Below are 23471 nucleotides of genomic sequence, written 5' to 3'. Positions count from 1 at the left end.
TAACGTTTGACGTTACTGAAATAAGGGATCTATACACTCTCTAATCTCTCATGTAGTTTCATTTTGCCTACTTGACGAGACTTTTTAAAACATGTTTGACGCCCTCAGAGCAACAGTGGCCTAAGCCAGACATTGAGCATTTTCAGATTAATATTAATTGAACAATGATCAACTCCACAGGTGATTACTTCCAGGAAATCAAAATCAGAATATAAAAGGCTAGAGTAAATTTTCACAAAATGAGAATAGTGCTCTGCTAAGACTTAGGTTAGCTAGGTACTACGTTTTCTAGACTTATGCAGGAAAAGATTCAAGGAAAAAGAAGCATATGGAGACGCAGAATATCGTGGCTGCGCAACCTGAGGGAACGGTACGGATGTACATCAAATAAAATTTTCAGAGCAGCCGTCTCTAAAGTCCGAATAGTTATGATGATTGCCGACCTCCGTCGCGGAGATGGCAATTGAAGAAGAAGAGATCAATATATCAACACTAGATCCTCGGATAAACAGGGGCCGACACAACCTACCTCTATATTTGGATAGATGGCGCTACATAATTTCTTTTTCCCTTAACAAATATACTTACTGGAAATACGAATGCAAAGATTGAATCTATCTCAAAACTTCGTTTTTGGGGTTAGGCAACTGTTGCTTTGATAACCTATCATTTCAAACTTATATTGTTCTCTAGTGTGCATTTAATAAAATTATTTATTTTTATTTTAATTGTGGCTTATTTCCCATATAAATAATTAATCATAAAAATGCCACAAGGAAATAGCTTCAGAACAACTCTAGTGTGCACTCTCAAATGTGCTTTGAAATGACTTGCTTGGATAAACTGTTTAAAACAATTCTCACACTGTTAAGGTTTTTCTCCAGTGTGCACTCTCAAATGAGTTTTTAAAACATCCTTTCGAGAAAACTGCTTAAAACAAATTTCGCACTTGTAAGGCGTTTCTCCAGAGTGCAGCCTCAAATGTCTTTTCAAATTACTTTTTTGGTTAAACTGCTTAAAACAAATTTCGCAATTGTAAGGCGTTTCCCCAGAGTGTAGTCTCAAATGAGTTTTCAAATTAGTTTTTTGGTTAAACGGCTTAAAACAAATTTCACACTTGTAAGGCGTTTCTCCAGAGTGCAGTCTCAAATGTGCTTTGAAATTACTTGCTTGGTTAAACTGATTAAAACAAATTTCACACTTGTAAGGCGCTTCCCCAGAGTGTAGTCTCAAATGAGTGTTCAAATTACCTTTTTGGTTGAACGGCTTAAAACAAATTTCACACTTGTAAGGCGTTTCTCCAGAGTGCAGTCTCAAATGTGCTTTGAAATTACTTGCTTGGTTAAACTGCTTAAAACAAATTTCACACTTGTATGTGTCACATTCCAAACAATCTTTTTGAGAAAATTGCTTTTTTTCTCCTGAGCTTGGACTTATTTGTTGTTCTTCTTTGCATGGAGTTTCAGGTAATGTATTCATGATTTCCATTCCATTTTCCTTGGAAAATCCTAAAATAAAAACAAAACTTGTTAAAAACTAATGTTGGAATAAACAAAATGACATCATAATAAAACACCAGGTGGTGAAATAGGGAAAATAGATGGAGTGAGGAAATAAGGCAGGCCCAAAGCACCATTTAACCCCTTAGTGTACGCGCTCGACTCTGACACGAGCGACCATTAACTTTTAATCTGTCAATTTTTCAAGCACTTGCGAAGTTAGTACTTGTATAATAATCTTTTCAAACCCATCACATAATAAACAAAATTTTTATATTAAACCTGTAACAAATGTTAAATATCTAGGTGTTTTTATAGACACACATCTAAAATGACACGCTCACATTAAATATATCATTAAAAAGCTACAGTTTATCCTATATAAATTTAAGCATCTAAAAAACACATACCTAATACCTTCGCATACTATATTACGGACTAGTAGAAAGTATTTTCCGTTATGGTATACTGGCTTGGGGAAGCGCCCTGAAAACACACATTCTCCCACTAGAAATCATACAAAGAAGATTTCTGAAAATTATTATGTCTAAACATACACTTACTCTACAGATAAGAGTATAAAGGAAGAGTAATATATTTGACTTACAACAGTTATACTTTCTTTGTGTGCCTTCAAAATATCATACCATGAAAACAGACAGCAATTGACCATCACATGAACATGATACTATACTGCGTTCCACGGTCACCTTTCAGTACATACTCTTATGAAGAACAGTGTTGCCAAGAGATATTAATATTTATATTAAATAAATTTTAAAGTAGTTTTATACCTCACTTGGGTCCGGTTTCACCAACAACAAATAAATCAATGAATCATCATCATTCTCTTTGCCTTATCTCTATGCGGGGTCGGCTTCCCTAATTGCATTTCTCGACACAACTCTATCTTGGGTCATAGCAATGTTAATCCCCTTTACCAACATGTCCTGCCTTATCGTCTCCCCCCAGGTCTTCTTTGGTCTTCCTCTACTACTCCTTCCAGGAATCTGCACTTCAGCTATTCTTCGTATTGGGTGATTAACGTCTCGACGTTGAACATGACCAAACCATCTTAACCTATGCTCTCTCATTTGGGCATCAATTGGTGCCACACCTAGACTTCCCCTAATATACTCATTTCTAATTTTATCCTTCTTTGTCACTCCACTCATCCATCTAAGCATTCTCATTTCCGCCACATGCATTCGTTGTTCCTTTCTTTTTCACTGCCCAACATTCAGTTCCGTGCATCATAGCCGGTCTTATGGCTATTTTATAAAATTTTCCCTTCAGCTTCATTGGAATTTTTCTGTCACACAACACACCACTCGCTTCTTTCCACTTCATCCATCCAGCCCTAATTCTACTGCATGCATCTCTAGCTATTTCTCCATTACTCTGTAATACCGATCCTAGGTACTTAAAACTATTGCTTTTCACAATCATTTCGCCATCCAAAGATACCATTTTATTTGTAGTAACTCCATCTTTAAATGAACATTCCAAATACTTTGTTTTTGTTGTAAAAATTTTAAGTAATTAGATGCAACTCATTATAAATAATGATTCGTGTAAATAACATTTCAAAAGAAATCAGTTAATATTTTGTACGAACAGTGGCAATTCTGTAGATTAAACTCAAAATGAATTCTGCATCCCTTCTCCGGTTTGCGCTCAGCTCATGTCTATTCCTATTCACGCTCCACGCGTGACCATGGTGGGGATACACGAAACTATGCCATCGTCCGTAGCGGCGAAATAACACAATATTGGCGACTAATGATTGAATAATAATTTTTTTCAATAGATATATCGCTTACTATATTATTGCCGTTTTCATTTATTATTTATATGCGGGTATGCACCCTCGGGAAACATCTTAGGGTAGTTACCCCCTACCAATAGGGGTTGCTGAATTAAACAATATGTATAACTGCTTATTTATTACCAACTATAAAGACCACAGTAAATAGTTGATGTGCTTGCGGTAAAACCATCTGCTATAGCATCTGGATTAAGAATGTTCTTTTTTAATAATACGAATGAATTAGAATGAATCACCATACCTTCGTGTTTATATAAACAAACTTATAACATCTAGTTTGTTTATATTGTCGACTCAGCGTGGCCATGACATACGAAAATATGAATTAGTTGACAATGTAATATCGTCGACTGGTGCTTCTAACAAAACTAGATGACCAAAAATGTAAACAAATTTGTATGTTTTTGTTTTTTTGGACACACACACACACACACACACACACACACACCCACACCCACACCCACACCCACACCCACACCCACACCCACACCCACACCCACACCCACACCCACACCCACACCCACACCCACACCCACACCCACACCCACACCCACACCCACACCCACACCCACACCCACACCCACACCCACACCCACACCCACACCCACACCCACACCCACACCCACACCCACACCCACACCCACACCCACACCCACACCCACACCCACACCCACACCCACACCCACACCCACACCCACACCCACACCCACACCCACACCCACACCCACACCCACACCCACACCCACACCCACACCCACACACACACACACACACACACACACACACACACACACACACACACACACACACACACACACACACACACACACACACACACACACACACACACACACACACACACACACACACACACACACACACACACACACACACACACACACACACACACACACACACACACACACACACACACACACACACACACACACACACACACACACACACACACACACACACACACACACACACACACACACACACACACACACACACACACACACACACACACACACACACACACACACACACACACACACACACACACACACACACACACACACACACACACACACACACACACACACACACACACACACACACACACACACACACACACACACACACACACACACACACACACACACACACACACACACACACACACACACACACACACACACACACACACACACACACACACACACACACACACACACACACACACACACACACACACACACACACACACACACACACACACACACACACACACACACACACACACACACACACACACACACACACACACACACACCACACACACACACACCACACACACACACACACACACACACACACACACACACACACACACACACACACACACACACACACACACACACACACACACACACACACCACACACACACACACCACACACACACACACCACACACACACACACCACACACACACACACCACACACACACACACACACACACACACACACCACACACACACACACACACACACACACACACACACACACACACACACACACACACACACACACACACACACACACACACACCACACACACACACACACACACCACACACACACACACACCACACACACACACACACTTTACTCCACTAATCAATCGTGACCAGGAGCAATAAAAAAGCTCCTGGTCACGATCTCTATACTACGACTAAATGATTTCCCTAGCATCTGGAAAGTTGCCCAGATCGTTATGATACCCAAGCCCAGTAAGAAAACAGAAGAGTTATCTTCCTACAGACTGACAAGTCTACTGCCAATTCTATCTAAGGTTTTTGAGAAGCTTTATGCTAAAAGGCTAAAAACTATAATAGATGAAAAGAAGATAATATCAGATCACCAATTCGGATTCCGCAACAAACATAGGACAATAGAGAAGTTCGTAGAGTGGTAAGGCAAATCAAAAAGGACCTTATAGTAAAATATATTGTTCAGCAGCTTTCCTTGATATATTTCAGGCTTTCGACAAGGTGTGGCATGAATGATTGCAAGTTAAACTAAAGAGGCGCTACTGCTCCATCCCCACTTTCAACTTCTCAAAATCATACCTGACAGATAGGCACTTCCAAATAAAGCATGGAAGTGAATATACAGAGTTGCATCCAATAAATTCAGGAGTTCCACAAGGTAGCATGCTTGGGCCGATCCTGTATCTATTGTATACTGCAGACGTGCCATCAACACAACTTACCACTGTTGCGACATTTGCTGCTGATACAGGCATTTTGGCGTCCCACACTGACCCAACATCAGCCTCTAGGAACCTAAAAACTAGTCTAAACAAGGTCCAAAACTCACTAAAAAGATGGCATATCAAAGCAAATGGATTGAAATCAACAACTTCCACAATCTGATAATGCCAAATACCTCGGCATGCACCTGGATTGACGACTAACTTGGACCAAACACATATTTACTAAACGCAAACAACTTGGCCTCAAATTAAGAAACATGTATTGGCTCATCCGTTGCAGATCAAAACTCTCAATAAACAATAAAATATACAAAACAATCTTAAAACCCGTGTGGACCTACGGCAGCCAGCTGTGGGGAACTGCTAGCAACTCCAACATATCCACCTTGCAGAGGTTCCAAAATAAAGTATTACGAACTATTGTTGATGCTCCCTACTATGTCAGTAATGAAATCATTCAGCATGATATCCCTTTAGAATCCATCAAATATGCCATACATCATTTTAGTGTCAACTATAGTGAAAGACTCTCAATGCACCCAAATCGGATAGCCGCCCAACTAAATGTGCGCAACGCCAATGAAACCTGTAGACTAAAATGTCTACTGCCATCCAACCTATCTACATCACACATACTTTAGTTTTTAAGGCAAATGTTTATAAATTCATACCAACAATGTTTAACTTAGATCTAGATATATTTAAAAGAGATTATTCATTAGAATGATACTCTGCATGTCATCAGCTTCATTGTCATAAAAAATGCTTATTGCCTAATAGGCAGATTGCAGATCTCTCTAGGAGTTAATAAAAAAAAATCCATTGAATATTTTTCATTTGAACTATTTTCATTGTCATAGATATTTTCATCCTGTAACTCTCAATTACTCTCATGATTAGAATCAATACGCTTATTAAATGAAAGATCATCAACATCAATAGCATCATACAACTTCATAACAGTTTCTTCAAAATATTTGTCCAAAACAATTATTTTTTTTTAAGAAAGTAGCCACATTTCACAATAACGGCTTGTAATACCAACAGACAGGTGTGGACACAACAAATTATGATCACTTTATTTTGTTCTGTATTTAAAGCACAAGTTCTCATACTAATTCTAAATTGAATGGAAGGGTCATTGATCAGTCAGATTAGATGTCTTTCCTTTTGATTGCCTACCCTACATGCCTGCCTTACCGTGTGGGGTGGGTATGTAGGTAATTAATAATTAATAAAAAATGCTAAGAAAAACCCTTCGATCAGAAAAGTGTGACCCTTGTCCTTATCCCAAAATGTTTATTAAGATTAATTTTACAAAAATTCACTTTAAAAAAAAAGTTTAATATATCTATTCTTAACAAAAAGGTCGGTCAGATTTAGATAACTTAGATTTATTAGATTACTAATTAGATAATTTAGGTAAGATATATTATGTTTATTAGAAAAACTAAACTTAGATCACCTAAAAGTCCCTGAGGTACAAGAAAGATTTGAGAGAACAGTGGATGAAAAATTACTAGAAGAAAACAGAGCAGACTCCACAATAGAAAATCAATGGAACACCATAAGCAGTATCATATTAAACACAGCGAAAGAAGTCCTAGGAACAAAGACACAACAGAGAGAAGAAACATGGTTCGATGAAGAATGCAAACAAGCTATACAGGAAAGAAATGAAGCACATAAGAATTACATACTCAGACGTACTAGAGAGAGAAAAACAGAATGTGAGAACAAAAGACGAAGAGCAGATAAACTGTGCAGGCAGAAAAAGAGAAAGTACGAAAACCAACGGATACTGAACATAGAAAGGGAGTTTAAAGAAAACGAAACACGTAGTGCATACCAACTTATTAAACATTTAAGACAGGGATACAAACCGAAGACTAGCCTCTGCAAAAATAAGAAGGGTGAAATCATTAGCGATATGGATGAAATTAAGATAACCTGGATGACATATTTTAAGGAAGTATTAAACAAAGGGACACAACCACCATTACAACAACAGAGGCAGCAGCAGGCACGGCAGGAGATTCAACAACAAGAGCTGGGGGAAGATGGAGAAGAAAATGAATTAACTAGACCCCCAACGCTAGAGGAGGTCCAAACGGCAATCCACATACAAAAAGGCCATAAATCACCGGGAATAGATAAAATACCGGCAGAACTACTCAAGCCAGGAGGAAGGAATTTGACACAACAGATGTACCAGCTAATATGAGAGATATGGATAGAAGAAGAAATCCCCCAACAATGGAAGAAAAGTATAATCTGCCCTATTCATAAAAAAGGAGACAAACTGTTGTGTCAGAATTATAGAGGCATCTCTTTACTTTGTTCGGGATACAAAATATTCACAAACATCCTTAATCGAAGACTTCAACCTCTCACGGAAAAAATCATCGGGGAATATCAAGTAGGGTTTAGGCAAAATAGATCTACCATTGACCAACTATTTACAGTTAAACAAATATTAGCCAAAGCATGGGGATATGACATGGACGTTTACAATCTCTTTGTAGATTTTAAACAAGCCTATGATTCAATAGGAGATTCGGTCGCTGACCAGCGAATAGAACACACGTGTTTAGCTCGTATCTTAACTCGATTCTCGGGCAGATATAGCAATAAAACAATTGTGTTATACAAAAGTGCAGTGTAACTATAAACCAATATATGTAGGTACATAAATAAACAACCTAATTAGTTAACTAATTATACAGTGAAAAAATCGGAAAAAAGTAAGTCCAACGATAAGGAATTAAATTCTTGTGTAAAGTGATAAAAACTTGTGTGATATCGAATATAAACAAAGCAGGTTTTGCAGTAGGTGGAAACAAAACAATATTGTGAATGGTGTATTTCTACAGGAAAATAAAGCATATTAATAAACAGAATCAGCTGTAAGTAGAAAACTTTATTATAAACAGATAACCAGGGCCGGATTTTGATTTTGATTTTACCTAGGAATAAAAGTGCTGGAAAATTAGTAACGGCTAGCGCGGGTGCGGGTGGGAATTTGAACTGTGAGTAGAGTTCTCCACGAAACTTCACCCGTGACGCATTGACTAATAACTCTAGCACGAAAAATAACTAGGAATTAAGAACAATGAGTTCAGATAGCGAATTAGATGATGAAATGAAAAGGAGAAGGGAAGAGGAGGAACATCCCAGCAAAAAATCAAAAATAACAGCTAGAACATCACAAAAAACAGATGAAGATAACATAAGTGGAATGGAACAAATGATGAAAATGATGAGGGAATTAGCAATGGATATAAAAGACATAAAAAAAGAACAATATAGATCTGGAGACGAAATCACACAACTAAAGAATGAAATTAAAGAACTGAAAGATCAACAAAGCGGCTACAAAGATGAAATAAAAAAGCTGCGAGAAACAAACGAAAAAGCTATAAATCAAATAGGTCAATTAGAAAAAGAAATTAGTATAGCAAATGAAAAAATAGAGAAATTGGAAAGAGAAAGAAAGAGAAAAAATGTAATAATACAAGGAATAAAAATTGATACAAATGATCAGAAAGTTTTACGAGGGTCTATGGAGAATTTTATGGAAAAAGAGCTACAAGTTTCAGTAGATGTAAATGGAGCAAGGAAAATAGGAGAAAATACTGTCATAGTGGAACTCAACAGCGTGAAAAACAAAATAGAAGTAATGAAAAATAAAAGTAAATTAAAAACCAAAAAGGACGAAAGAATCTATATTAATGATGATATGTCAAAAGAAGAAAGAATTATTCAGAAAGAAATTAGAAGCAAGGCTATGGTAGAGAGGCATAATGGAAAAAATGTAAAAATAGGATACCAGAAGCTAATCATTAATGGTGAAATATGGACATGGAATAACAGCCAACAACAACTCATAAAAGAGAAAAATATACAACCAAAAAACTAGCAATACAACGAAAGCAGACTGAAATAACGGAGACGACATGGCAAAGTACAGGTACACGAAATAGACAAAATGTACAGATTATTAATGAAAAGCAGCCCATAAAAGAACATATATTAGTAGGAACATGGAATGTAAGAGGAACATACGAAGAAGGAAAACTGAAACACCTAGTAGATGAATGTAAAAAATATAAATTCGAAATAGTAGCACTACAAGAAACGAAACAACTAGGCCAAAACTCAATGGAAATAAATGACTATTTATTTTTCAATAGCGGAGGCGAAAATAGAATGTTAGGCACAGGATTTGTAGTAAACAAAAAGCTGAAAGATCTAATCGTTGACTTTAAACCAATTTCAGAGAGAATATGCATACTAAGAATAAGAGGAAAATACCAAAAAATAACATTTATAAACATACATGCACCGACTGAAGAGAAAAACATAGAGATAAAGGAAGACTTCTACAGTCAAATAGATACAGTATTCGAAAATATTCCCAAATACGATATAAAAATAGTACTAGGTGATGCTAATGCCAAAATAGGAAAAGAAGAAATATACACACCCACCATAGGAAAATATAGTCTGCATGAAACAACGAATGAAAATGGTCACCTCTTAATAGATTTTGCAAAAGAAAAAAACATGATCGTTATGAGCACGTACTTTCAACACAAAAGAATATATCAAGGAACATGGAGATCACCAGATGGAAAAACCATAAATCAAATAGATCATGTGCTCATCGAAAAAGACATGGAAAAATGTATAAAGAACATAAGAACATATAGAGGACCGGATGCAGACACAGATCACTTTATAGTCGGAATACAACTTAAACAGGTTATACCAGTTCTTAGAAATCAACAGAAAAAAAGGTACAAAGTAACTAAACCTATTAGACTACTGTCAGAAGAAGAACAAAGTAAATATGAAAGACTAGTCACTAGAGAACTGGAAAATATTGCAAAAAATGAAAACATCGAACAAAAATGGACGCAAATAAAAGTATGTATGACCAAAGCAGCGCAAGTCAGTAATAGAAATATAAAAGATGGATTCAAAGAATGGTTTGATGAAGAATGTAAAATAGAACTGGATGAAAGAAATAAGTTAAGACTCAAAATGATGCAAGTGAAAACACCAGAGATGGAGATACAATACAACGAACAAAGAAAACGAACTAAAAGAATCATAAGAGCAAAGAAAAGAAAGTACAACGAAGATAAATTGAAATGCATAGAAGAAAACTATAAAAATGGAGAAGTCAGGAACTTATATCAAGGAGTAAAAAATGAGAAAAAGGGGTTCCAAAGAAAACCTGTACACTACAAAAGCAAAAATGGAAGGAATTTAGTAAGCGACGAAGAAATACTGAGCAGATGGAGAGAATACTTCGAAGAGCTTCTAAATGAAATTCCCACAACAGAATATGCAGAAGAAGAAGAAGAAGGACCGAATGAAAATATTGATCAAGAAGAAATACAGGAAAGACCGCCTAATGAAAAAGAAATAAAAGAAATAATAGAAAAACTAAAGAAAAACAAGAGCCCAGGTAAGGATGAAATAACAGCTGAAATGTTTAAATATGGAGGACCAGTACTAATTAAGCATTTGGAAAAGCTGATAAAAGAAATTTGGGAACAAGAACACATACCAAAAGAATGGACTGAAGCCACACTGTGTCCAATTCACAAAAAAGGCGACAAAAGTTTATGCCATAATTACAGGGGAGTAGCCCTACTAAACGTTGCATATAAAATACTTGCAGTACATATAAAAGACAAGATAACACAAAAGATAGATAATGACATAGGAGAATATCAATGTGGATTCAGAAGAGGACGCAGCACGGTGGATCAAATTTTCCTGCTGCGTGAGATACAAGCGGAAAGCTACGAATACGGAAAATCTACAATGGCCCTATTCATTGACTTTAAACAAGCTTTTGACAGAGTTAAACGAAAAGAAATATACAAAGCACTATGTGAAATTGGAATTAGTAAAAAATTAATAAAGATGGTAAAAGTTACACTCAGAGAAACAGAGAACAGGGTTAAAATAAATGGAAAGGAAACAGATAAGTTTAGGGTCGGTGAAGGGGTACGACAAGGAGACCCACTGTCATCACTGTTGTTTAGTATCCTTCTTGAAATAGTCATCAGAGAAGCCGAAATTAACAGGACAGGACTTGTATACCAACGAAAACACCAATGCTTGGCATTCGCTGATGACATAGTAATGATAGCCAGAAGCAAACAAGAATTAAAAGAAATACTAAAAAGACTAGAGGCGATAGGAAGAAAGAAAGGGATATACATAAACGAAGAAAAGACTAAATATATGGAATGGACAGAACGAGAATACACACAAGGACAATACCTGACAATAAACACAGAGGCAAAAATATATAAATTCGAGGAAGTAGAGAGATTCCAATATCTAGGAGCGACATTCACTAGGAGACCAAATATAAAAGAAGAAATCCAAGCGAGAATTATGGCTGGCAATCGTTGTATCTTTGCTCTAAACAACTTATTGAGAAATAAGAACATATCTAGAGGGGCTAAGATAAGAATATACAAGACAGTGATAAGACCTATAGTCTTGTATGCCAGTGAAACATGGACGATGAACAAATCCGAGCAAGTCATGCTTAAAGTATGGGAAAGAAAAGTCCTAAGAAAAATATTTGGCGGAAAGATATGGAATGGAATGTGGATAAGAAGACCAAATGTGGAATTGGAGAGGATGTATGGTGAACCAAACATAGTAGGGATCGTAAAATCACAAAGACTGAGATGGTTGGGACATATCCAAAGGATGCCAAACACGAGACTTCCCAAAAAAATACTAACGGGAGGAATAGGAGGAAAGAAGAAGAAAGGTAGACCGAAAACCAGATGGAAGAAAGATGTTGAAAAAGACATAGAAGAACTGAAAATCACAAATTGGAAAAATAAAGCAGCAAATAGGAGAGATTGGAAAGGAATAGTAAACCAAGCCATGGGCCTTCTAGGCCTGGAGAGCTAAACTATATATATATGATTCAATAGATAGAACAATTCTACCTAATATATTAGAAGAATTTGGCATACCATCAAAATTAATACGACTAGTGCAAATGACAATGACAGAAACAGAAGCACAGGTATGTATTCAAGGACAGATCACTGATGCGTTTACGATAACGCAAGGACTGAAACAAGGCGACGGACTGGCTCCAACGCTTTTTAATCTTGTTCTTGAATATGTAATTAGACGGTTGACGGTGAGCAGAAATAACATACTTACAAACAAATCTACCCAATTAGCAGCATAAGCAGATGATATAACATAATGAGCAGAACAATGAATGCAGCGGAAGAAACCTATGTTGAGTTGAAACAGAGTGCAGAAGCAGTAGGGCTAGCAATACATACAAATAAAACAAAACTACTCATACAAACCAGATCAAATAGACTGGCGCAACAACACTTTATTGACGATATAGAACATGTGAATAGATTCACCTACCTAGGAATGGATCTGGTTGTAAGCAATGAAGAAGAACTGGAAATAAATAGAAAGCTTGTGCTGGCAAATAAAGCCTATTTCGCGATGGGCCACATATTCAAATCACGAGACGTACAACGGAAAACAAAACTCCGGGTATATAAAACAATAATCAGGCCCATAGTAAGTTATGGCTGCGAAACATGGGTGGTGACACAGAAATCTGCCAATGCATTAGATGTGTTTGAAAGAAAAGTATTACATAGGACACTGGGCCCAATAAGTGAAAATAACAACTGGCGAATTAGGTATAATAGAGAAATATACGAGCAATATAGCAAACCAACTCTAGCACAATACACTAAACTGCAGAGATTACGGTGGGCAGGGCACGTGGTCCGCATGCATGAGAATAGAATCTCCAGAAAATTGCTGAATGCAAGAATGCAGGGAAGAAGACCTGTTAGAAGACCTAAAAAGAGATGGGAAGACGAAGTCGATGAGGATGCCAGGAACTTCCTCGGAACGCGTTCATGGAAAAGAACAGCGGTAAATCGAAATGATTGGGGAAGCTTGTTGAAGGAGGCCAAGGCTTGATTTGGGCTGTAGTGCCATTGGATGGATGGATATTATGTTTATGTATGTACTACTTACTTTGTTTCTGGCCGCATGGTCTTATCCTAAAGCCAATAAAAAAGAGAGAAAAAAAAAAGGAGAGGTGGGTTATATAAAATCACATATAATAACAAATGTATATTGAAGGTGGAAGGTAGACCTTTCCAATTAACACCTTGGTTGTGTTTGGGGATATTTATAAACTTAGGTTGGGGGCGTTACGAAGCATATATGTCCCATAGTGAACCCATGTCACAGTGCGTTACCTCACAGTCAAGCAGCCAACCACTATTGGCGGTGTGCAAGTACTTGGAAAGGGAAACGAGAAACGACCCTGCGCGAGTCGCGGAGAAATATTGCAACTATCTTAAATAATTCATACTGTCAAATTGACGTATATTTCATACCTTCTGTCAATGAAGCAGAAAAATTATATATTGATCCACAATATTGATATGATACGCAATTATTATATAAAGGTAAATTTAATTAATTGTATTTTGCTTGCAGTACTGCATTTTAATAACTAATTTTATTTACTACATACAATTGTTGATGTTTTCATAACATAACCTGAATCTTATTTTTCTTCTTATTATTTTTTTGGACTATGGCCTTGACAATTATCCAGTAACCAGGACTAATATAATTGGCTAATATAATTAAAAGTGCGAATAATAGTACAGAGCGTAGAAATAGGGGTCGCTTTGACGAACTTGCACGGTCCCAATATAGTATAATACAAGGTCTATTTGTCTCATAACGCGGCCAAGGTGTTAAGAGTTAATTTTATTTTTTATAAGAATCGATTGATATTCTCTCACCTGAGTTAGCTTCATCTATTTCATTCTTCAAGTCTCCAAGATCTAGGCCCATAGTTAGTTGACTCTCTATATATCCTTGTTCATTTCCAGCAAATTCTTTCTTAATTTCAGATTTCACTTCCATTGCTAATAAAATATCAATTAAATCAGGTTGTTCACTAATCTTTATTACCTGTTTCACCTGATGTATCCTCTGGTTCATTCTTCAAACCTCTAATATCTGTTGATGTGAACAACGGACTCCCTATGCATCTTTCATTATTTTCAAAAAACTCTTCCTTGATTTCGACTTTAAATTCCATGGCTAACAAACTAAGCAAGTGAACAATGAATATGTATTTAAGTTTAATACTTTTAATAGCATCAAATAAAATACTACAAACAAAAACAAATAAATATAAAATATAACCAAACAAACCACCACACAAACGTCAAACGACCAAATTCATAGGGCATTCGACTTTACTGTCAAAATTATATCAATACGGCAGCCGGGAGGCAAACATATGTTAGAAGGTTTGTTCCAGCATAAACTTTTGGACGGCCCGGAAACCGTCACGAAACTACTTGTACCGTTTGTTCTGCGCATGTTCGTAATTGTATCGCCCAGTTATCGTCCCATGACGGTAATTTGGAAACCGATGTTGGAACGGTTACCTGATTGATAACTGATTTATCTATCAATATGTATATTGTTGTTGGTATATCCAATGATAAAGACAGTTTTACATTATGCTATTTTCATGCTAGGCAAGAGCCATGCAAGACAGATCACGGTACTGCGCATGCCCACGCGCTATTTCCATGCAATTCCTGTGCTAGACGAAAAATTAAAACATGTTCTATTTTTCATGCTATTTTGATGCAAGTCCTGTCAAAATTTGTTGCCAATATGACAAAATTTATTGTTTAGAAAAAACTTAACCTTATTGTGTAAGTTTAAATGGTATTTATTGGATGTAATAATTTGTGGTTTATATTTGAATATATTTAATTATGGACTGAAGTTTTTAAGTGAAATATCTAAAGTTAATATTTTGATATATTTCTTCTATTGGCAACAATGAAAGTGGTATCTAAAATTGCACAGAAATAGCTCCGATGTAAAAAGGTCAGGGTAGGCAAGAGATATGCCATGCAAGACGGACTTGCATAGCATGAGACTTGCATAGCCTTGATGTAAAGCTGCTTTTAAAGCTAAATACGTATGCCGTAAATATATTAATATTATGTGACACATGACAAAAGCTCAAAACAAATGACAATCAATGAAAAACCCTATTTCCCGATTACTGAAATGATCATCACGAAACCGCCACTAAAATATCACAATTCTTGTTGGAACAGTGGGAAGGACGATCCGATGACGATCATATTTTTGTTGGAACGGATTTTGTTTACTGCGCAGGAGCGTTACCGCTTCGTGACGGTTCTCGGTCGTGTTGGAACAAACCTTTCTATCATTTCATGTGTTTTAGATCATTTTAGTTGCGTTTCTTTGCAATTTTGTTTTGTACAAGGATTAGTTTAACATTTTCACTAGAACAATTAATTTAAAAAGGTAATATGCCCCATTTCTGTTGTGTATTGAAGTGTGGAACATATATATACCTTATCTATGGTGTGGAATGAAAAGTAATAAAACGTGATAAGTTAAGTTTTGTCGGTTGCCATCGGTACGATGATAAATAACGTACCATGATACTATAAATAAATACTATCATGATCGGTACTACACTTTAAGCATAAAACTGAACTAAATAAGTTATCATCAGAGAGACAAGGCTGCATTCAGCATAAAACTGCGATGACTAATCGATTACTTAGCGATGTGTAATCGCTAACGATTCTGCTGAATGGTATACTTTCATGTACATACGAAATAGGTTATGACAACTGTCACATTTTTCAAAATGATTTGCAAATACGTGAAAGACACCCCAAGAACAGAAATAAAAATTATTATGAAATGGTAATTTATAAATAACCCCATTTAATTCATACATAGTTTCAAATTCTTGAATTTCTTGCGACATAGGTAAACCTAATAGGTACATACGAATAATCCAACAAAGCAGCTCACATATTTATCAGCGTGATTTATATGCCTTTCAGCCTTCCTTGCCTTCAATTCATGTTTTTTTAAGATACATAACTTAAAATATACGTGTTAGACACACGTCATACGTCAATCTTATTTTGATTTGCTAAGAAATCATATTTCAAAACCGATGTTTAAAATGGCGACCGATAAGTCATCGAATGATAACTAATCGACAATTTATGTGGCATTCAGCAGAAAATCACTAAGCGATTAGTCATCGATTGAGTCTGCTGAATGCACCCAAAAACAATGGTTAAATGCTAGAAAATGTCCTATAAAAATGCAAAATAACTATGTCCAGTTTGGAAAACTTTGTCCTCTGTATGTTAATTCAGACTCCTTGAGGAAAAATGAATCTATATTATATTATTATAATATACACTTCTGGCAAAAAAAAATTGGGACAAGTTAAAAATGGGTCATTTTGATGTCACGAATCTCCTAAACCTGTTGTCCGATTTTAGTGATTTTTTAAATATCTTGTAGCATTATTCTCTAAGAATATCTATGTAATAATAGTGTTGCTGAACAGGTAAATGTCATTGTATACCGGGTGTAACACTCTGTGGAATATTGTAGCATTTAAAAAATATTGAAATTAAAACTCAATTGGAGCCTTAGCCTTTCTTAACAGCCTGCTTTTTGACTCTTTCACTTATATTGGATAATGAAAAAGTTAGGTACTTTGACACCTAGCCATGTTCTTCATCAATACAGGGTGTTTCTAAATAAGTGCGGCAAACTTTAAATGGCTAATTCTGCATGCAAAAATAAGGACCGTTTGACTTATAAACATATGTCTGCAAATTCGTTTCCGAGATACAGGATGTTGAATTTTTTCTTACACGCTGACGATTTATTTATTGCTCTAAAACCGGTTGAGATATGCAAATGAAACTTGGTGGGTTTTCAGAGAAAGTTACTGCGCATTTTTGACATACAATTATATGTATTTTATATTCACCATTGGCGTGCATATGGGTCATATTACCAGTATGCACACCAATGGTGAATATAAAATTTTTAGTTGTATGTCGAAAAATGTGAAATAACTATCTCTTAAAACCTACCAAATTTCACTTGCATATCTCAACCTCTTTTAGAGCAATAAATAAATCGTAAGTTTGTAAGAAAAAATTCAACATCCCGTATCTCGGAAACGAAGCATTTGCGGACATATATGTTTATAAAGCAAACTGTCACTATTTTGTCATGCAGAATTAACCCTTAAAGTTTGTCGCACTTATTTAGAAACACCCTGTATTGATGAAGAACATGGCTAGTTGTTAAAATACCTAACTTTTTATTATCCAATATAAGTGAATGAGTCAAAAAACAGAATGTTAAGAAAGCCTAAGGCTACAAGTGAGTTTTAATTTCAATATTTTTTAAAAGCTAGAATATTCCACTGGTTGTTCCGAACTTTGTGGAAAAAACACAGTATTATTGTTACACCCGGTATACTGTTACGCCAGTCCCCTAACTAAACTAGGCGCCAGGAATTTTTACAATTTTTAGCTAAATTTTTACTAAATCTACCGGACTATTTTGTTTATTAATGTATTTCAGTTGTTAGCTGATAAAAAGCAACAGCGTATACAGTCATAAAAATGAAAGAATACCCATGAACGATCTCATCAATCACTTATTTTGTATTTGCTGTCTTTTTCTATAACAAAGGTTTGTTAAGGCCCCGTCTCACCATCAAATAATTGTCAGTTAATTTGATCAAACTTGACAGTCAAACTTGACTAGTGACACAAACTATACATACTAACTGTCACTTTGTGTCACTAACTGTCAAGTTTGATCAAATTAACTGTCAATTATTTGATGGTGAGACGGGGCCTTTATATAGAAAAAGACAGCAAATACAAAATAAGTGATTGATGTGATCGTTCATGGGTATTCTTTCATATTTCCGACTGTATTTACTTTTAATGATACTATGAAAGACTTGTAAAACTTTTTAATTTGTTGTTTATTATTTATTGTCGTAAGAATATTTTGGATACGAAATCGACTGCTATCGACCGAGGTTGAACATCGACTGATGTATTATATCATACATTTTCTACAATATAGAGTATTTATAGTAAATTTCTATTACGCCCGGTTTCATAATCAACTTAAAGTGAACATTAACTAAAGTTCACTTTAACGTTGACATTTACCCATATGAATTGCATTGACAAGGGTACCAACTTAAAACTTAAAGTCCACTTTAACTGATTATGAAACCGGGCGTTAATGTATTGATACATTAGCACAAAATCAATAGTTAAATTTTAAATAATCTCTTGTTTTTGTAAATCACCCATAAATAATACACATAAGGTCGTCCCCCAAAATTTCAGAGTGTACCACGTGATCTATTGTCAAGTTAACGCTCCCAGCGGATAGGTATGATCTGACCACCATGCATGCAAATGCATGAGATATATTTGTTTAACTTATGTATCAATAGCTTAAGGCATGATACTATAAATAAATCTAACTATAAATGTTATTTATAGTATCATGGCTTAAGGTACTATTTGAAGCACTTAAAATGCAAAAAGTTACATTGTATAAATAAGTGTGTACTTATTTATTGTATTCGTTTATTATTTTATTTTTATTTGTAGTTTTATATAGGTACCTATTGTATATTATGTATTTCTTTAATACTGCATTCATGTATAACTTCAAATGAAAGATAATAAAGCGGCTGGCCTGGACGACATACGAACAGAGCAAATAAATAACTTTGGACTAAAAACCGTAGAGTGGCTCGTAAAAATGATGAATTGCTGCATCCGTACATTACAAATCCCCAAAATCTGGAGAAAAGCTAGAGTGGTAGCCCTCTTAAAACCAGGGAAGGATCCGGCGGATACAAAGAGTTTTAGACCTGTATCTCTCTTGTGCCACCTTTTCAAGGCCTTTGAAAGAATGATACTGAACCGGATCGCAGAATATGTGGAGACTAAAATTATTCCAGAACAAGCAGGATTCAGGCCCGGAAAGTGCTGCTGCAGTCAAATTCTTAATCTCACCCAACATATTGAAGATGGTTTTGAACGGAAGGAAATAACAGGAGTAGCGTTCATAGACCTAACTGCCGCCTATGATACAGTTAACCATCAACGGCTACTCGCAAAACTCTACGAAACTACAAAGGATTTCCGACTAACAAGGTTAGTGAAATGTCTCCTCCAGATAGACGCTTCTACGTAACGCTCCAGTCCAAGAACAGTCGGTGGAGGGACCAAAAAAATGGGCTACCACAGGGAAGTGTCCTCGCGCCGATTCTATACAACATATACACCAACGACCAACCGATACACCAACAAACAAGGCAATTTATTTACGCTGATGATACAGCGGTGGCAGCTCAGGGAAGAACCTTCAATGAAGTCGAAGTGAAACTGACAGATGCCCTGGGAGATTTAGCTCTATACTATGATAAAAACCATCTTAAACCCAATCCCACAAAAACCCAGGTATGTGCTTTCCACCTGAGAAACAAGCATGCCCGAAGGTCGCTGGAGGTGGAATGGCGTGGTCAGATGCTGGAACACAACAAGACGCCAAAATATCTTGGCGTCCGTCTGGATAGAACTCTGTCTTACCGATACCACTGTCAAGATGTCAAGAAGAAAGTAAGTGCCAGAAATAATATCATCCGCAAGCTAACTAATACAAAATGGGGAGCACAACCACACACTCTCCGCACTTCTGCCTTGGCATTATGCTTTTCGGCCGCGGAGTTTGGAGCACCAGTATGGGCAAACTCTGCTCACGCAAAGAACGTCGCCGTGGCTCTAAATGAAACGGTCCGTATAATATCGGGTTGCCTGAAACCGACACCTATCGAAGAGGTATACCCCATTGCTGGAATTGCTCCACCACCTATCAGGAGGAAGGTCACGTCAGAGGTAAAACGGAAAAAGCAGGAGACGGACCGACGACACCCCTTATATGACCACCAAACTCAGCCAAGCAGACTAAGATCTCTGAAAAGCTTCCTGAAAACATCAAGATCCATCCCCGAAGCGCCAGAGACGCGCCGAATACACCTATGGCAAGCGTCAGCTACCGCGACACATTTTCCTCCCTCGGAGGAAATGGCTGCTGGACACAATTTACCGTATCCGACTTGGAAAGCGCTAAACAGACTAAGAACCGGCGTTTCACGTTGTGCTAGTAACCTGAAAAAATGGGGATACCAGGAGGACGATACCTGCGACTGTGGCGCGGTTCAGACCAGCCGGCATCTGCTATCATGCACAGAGATGAGAGAGACCTGCACAGAACAAGACTTAATTATAGCAAATGACAGGGCCATCTATGTGGCCAACCATTGGAAATACAGAATTTAAAGTTGTTGGTGTTCCGGACACGGAAAGTAAGTAACTATGTATAACTTTCAAATACTCAAATACCAGGGCAAATGCCATGCTTCTCTCAAGGTATGTTAGCAACAAACACAGCCTATCCTACAATCCCACTACAATTATCCCAACCTTTAAATAATTATCAACAACAATCTAACCCAATTATAGCACCTGAATCAATACAACCCAGCACTTCAAAACATCAAGAAGTATGGGAGACAGTACAGTACAAAAAGCGTCTACGAAACAATGAAAGTCCTGACAATCGAATTAAAAAGCAAGCAGTACTAACAGACTACTGGCTAACAAAACCAGTTGCGACAGAAAACAGATTCTCAGCTCTGGACAAAGAGCCGGAAGAAGAAGCTAATAGCGGAACAACTGACAGAGAATCAAGAAAGCCTCCTCCCATATTCATTCAACATGTAACATTTATCAAACCTCTGCAAGATTTACTAGACAAAACAGCATCCAAACAGTACACCTTAAAAAGCCTGAATAACAATCAAGTTAAAGTACAGCTAGACACAGCAGAACATTACAAAGAAACTGTTAAAGCACTAACCGAAAAAAAACGCAGTTCCACACTTATCAGATAAAACAAAACCGAGGATTTCGAATCATGGTTAGAAACCTGCACCCCTCTACTGTTCTGGAAGACATAAAAAGGTATTCACAGAGCTCGGACACTCAGTCATAAATATCTCGAACATAAGACAAAGAGGCACGAAAGAATGCCTTCCTCTGTTTAGTATCGAACTTGAAACAAATTTAAATAATAAAGAGGTGTACCAAATAACTAAAATACTTAACACCGTAGTTAAAGTAGAACCTCCCCACCCGAAAAGAGAGATACCACAATGTCAAAGATGACATTCTTTGGACATACTCGTCAATACTGTCATAGAAGTCCCCTCTGTGTCAAATGCACAGACGCTCACTCAACCAAAGAATGTCCAAGAAAAATAAGAAATAATGAAGTCCAATGCGTAAACTGCAAAGAAAATCACCCTGCAAACTACAGAGGTTGCTCAGTTTACAAAGAATTACAAAAAAGTAAATTTCCACCATTACGCGCAAAAGCACCACAGAGGCCAACAAATGATACAATTCAGCAAAATCCACAACAAACACTCAGCTATGCTCAAGTTGCAGAAGCAACAAATTCCAATACTCAACAATTTAACCCACCTCAACAACAAGGTTTACCACTACCACCTATGTCATTTCAACCAACAAACAACTTAGAACAGGTCGTCTCAAAACTGATAGAGAGAATGGACAAAATGTTCGACATCCTAATGACACTGGTCACAAAGTTTAGCCTTTAACACTGAACTAAAAATTGGTACATGGAACGCCAATGGTCTGACTAATCATAGTCTGGAAGTCAAAGCCTTTATTTCAGAGCATGATCTGGACGGTGTGTTAATATCTGAGGCACATATGACAGACAAAAGCTACTTCAATATACCCAAATTCTCAACATATATAACTCAACACCCTCTAGGAAGAGCCCATGGAGGCACTGCTATAATTATAAAGAACAGCATAGACACCATGAAATAATCAAGCATAGTGAAGTAAATTTACAAGCCACGTCTATCTCAATAACTGATTGGAATAGCCAGCTTGTACTATCTGCAGTTTACTGTCCACCAAATAAAATTATTAAAGAACACTTCACGACATACTTCAACAAGCTCGGAAATCTCTTCATAGCTGCTGGTGACTATAATGCTAAACACCTTCACTGAGGATCAAGACCCATAACCTCTCGAGGTAGAGAATTATTAAAAAGTGTCCAAAACAATAATTTAGTAACGGCATCCACGGGTCAACCGACGTACTGGCCAACCGACACACGAAAAGTGTCTGATCTCATCGGCTTCTGTATTGTCAAAGGTATCTCTCTAAACTACTTGAAAGTTCAACCTTTGTTCGATCTCTTATCTGATCACTCTCCCTTCATTATTACCCTAAGTAGACAGGTGCACCACATCACAAAACCACTAGTTTTATCCAACAGCCGGACAAACTGGAATACCTTCAGAGATATTATAAAAAATAGTATAAGTTTAAACATACCACTAAAATCTGAGCAAAATATAGAAGAAGCAGTCAAACATCTAACTGTAAAAATTCAACAAGCCTCATGGGAAGCTTCACCTGATATATCATATGCTAAGAGCTCATATCCGCTCTATATAAAAACCATGATATACGAAAAAAGACAATTAAGAAAAAGATGGCAGACCACCCGTACTCCAGATGACAAAACCAAATACGACAGAGCAACCCGTCAATTAAAGAAGGTCCTACAGGAACACAAAGAACAAGAAATAAACTATTTTCTTAAGAATCTGTCTAGCTCTGAAGAAAAGAACTACTCGTTATGGAAATTGTCTAAAAAACTCAAAACACAATCTCAAACTAAAGCACCGATAAGAAAAATGATGGCACCTGGTGTCGAAGTGACGAAGAGAGGGCTAACACCTTCGCTGAACATCTTCAGTCAGTTTTCCAAT

At 36.8% G+C, this 23471-nt stretch overlaps 1 protein-coding gene across 7 annotated transcripts in view; it reads right to left on the bottom strand.

Annotated features, from left to right (window-relative positions):
* Positions 1–23471, bottom strand: part of LOC126892322 (zinc finger protein 761-like) — a 62071-nt gene that overhangs the window by 32267 nt on the left and 6333 nt on the right. For 3 of the 7 annotated variants that reach the window (XM_050661820.1, XM_050661824.1, XM_050661821.1), the window contains exons 2-4: positions 14642–14772; positions 14461–14586; positions 1251–1508 (exon numbers count right to left, since the gene is read on the bottom strand). In XM_050661820.1, the coding sequence (XP_050517777.1) occupies positions 1251–1508; positions 14461–14586; positions 14642–14762 (505 nt within the window). In that variant the 5' untranslated portion in view covers positions 14763–14772. The remainder of the gene's footprint in view (positions 1–1250; positions 1509–14460; positions 14587–14641; positions 14773–23471) is intronic. The other 4 variants (XM_050661826.1, XM_050661827.1, XM_050661822.1 and 1 more) reach the window with 3 other exon arrangements.

Source organism: Diabrotica virgifera, chromosome 9 (assembly GCF_917563875.1).
Source record: "Diabrotica virgifera virgifera chromosome 9, PGI_DIABVI_V3a".
Lineage (NCBI taxonomy): Eukaryota > Metazoa > Arthropoda > Insecta > Coleoptera > Chrysomelidae > Diabrotica > Diabrotica virgifera.
Note: the sequence above shows the minus strand (reverse complement) of the source record. Positions and strands in the feature narration are given on the sequence as shown.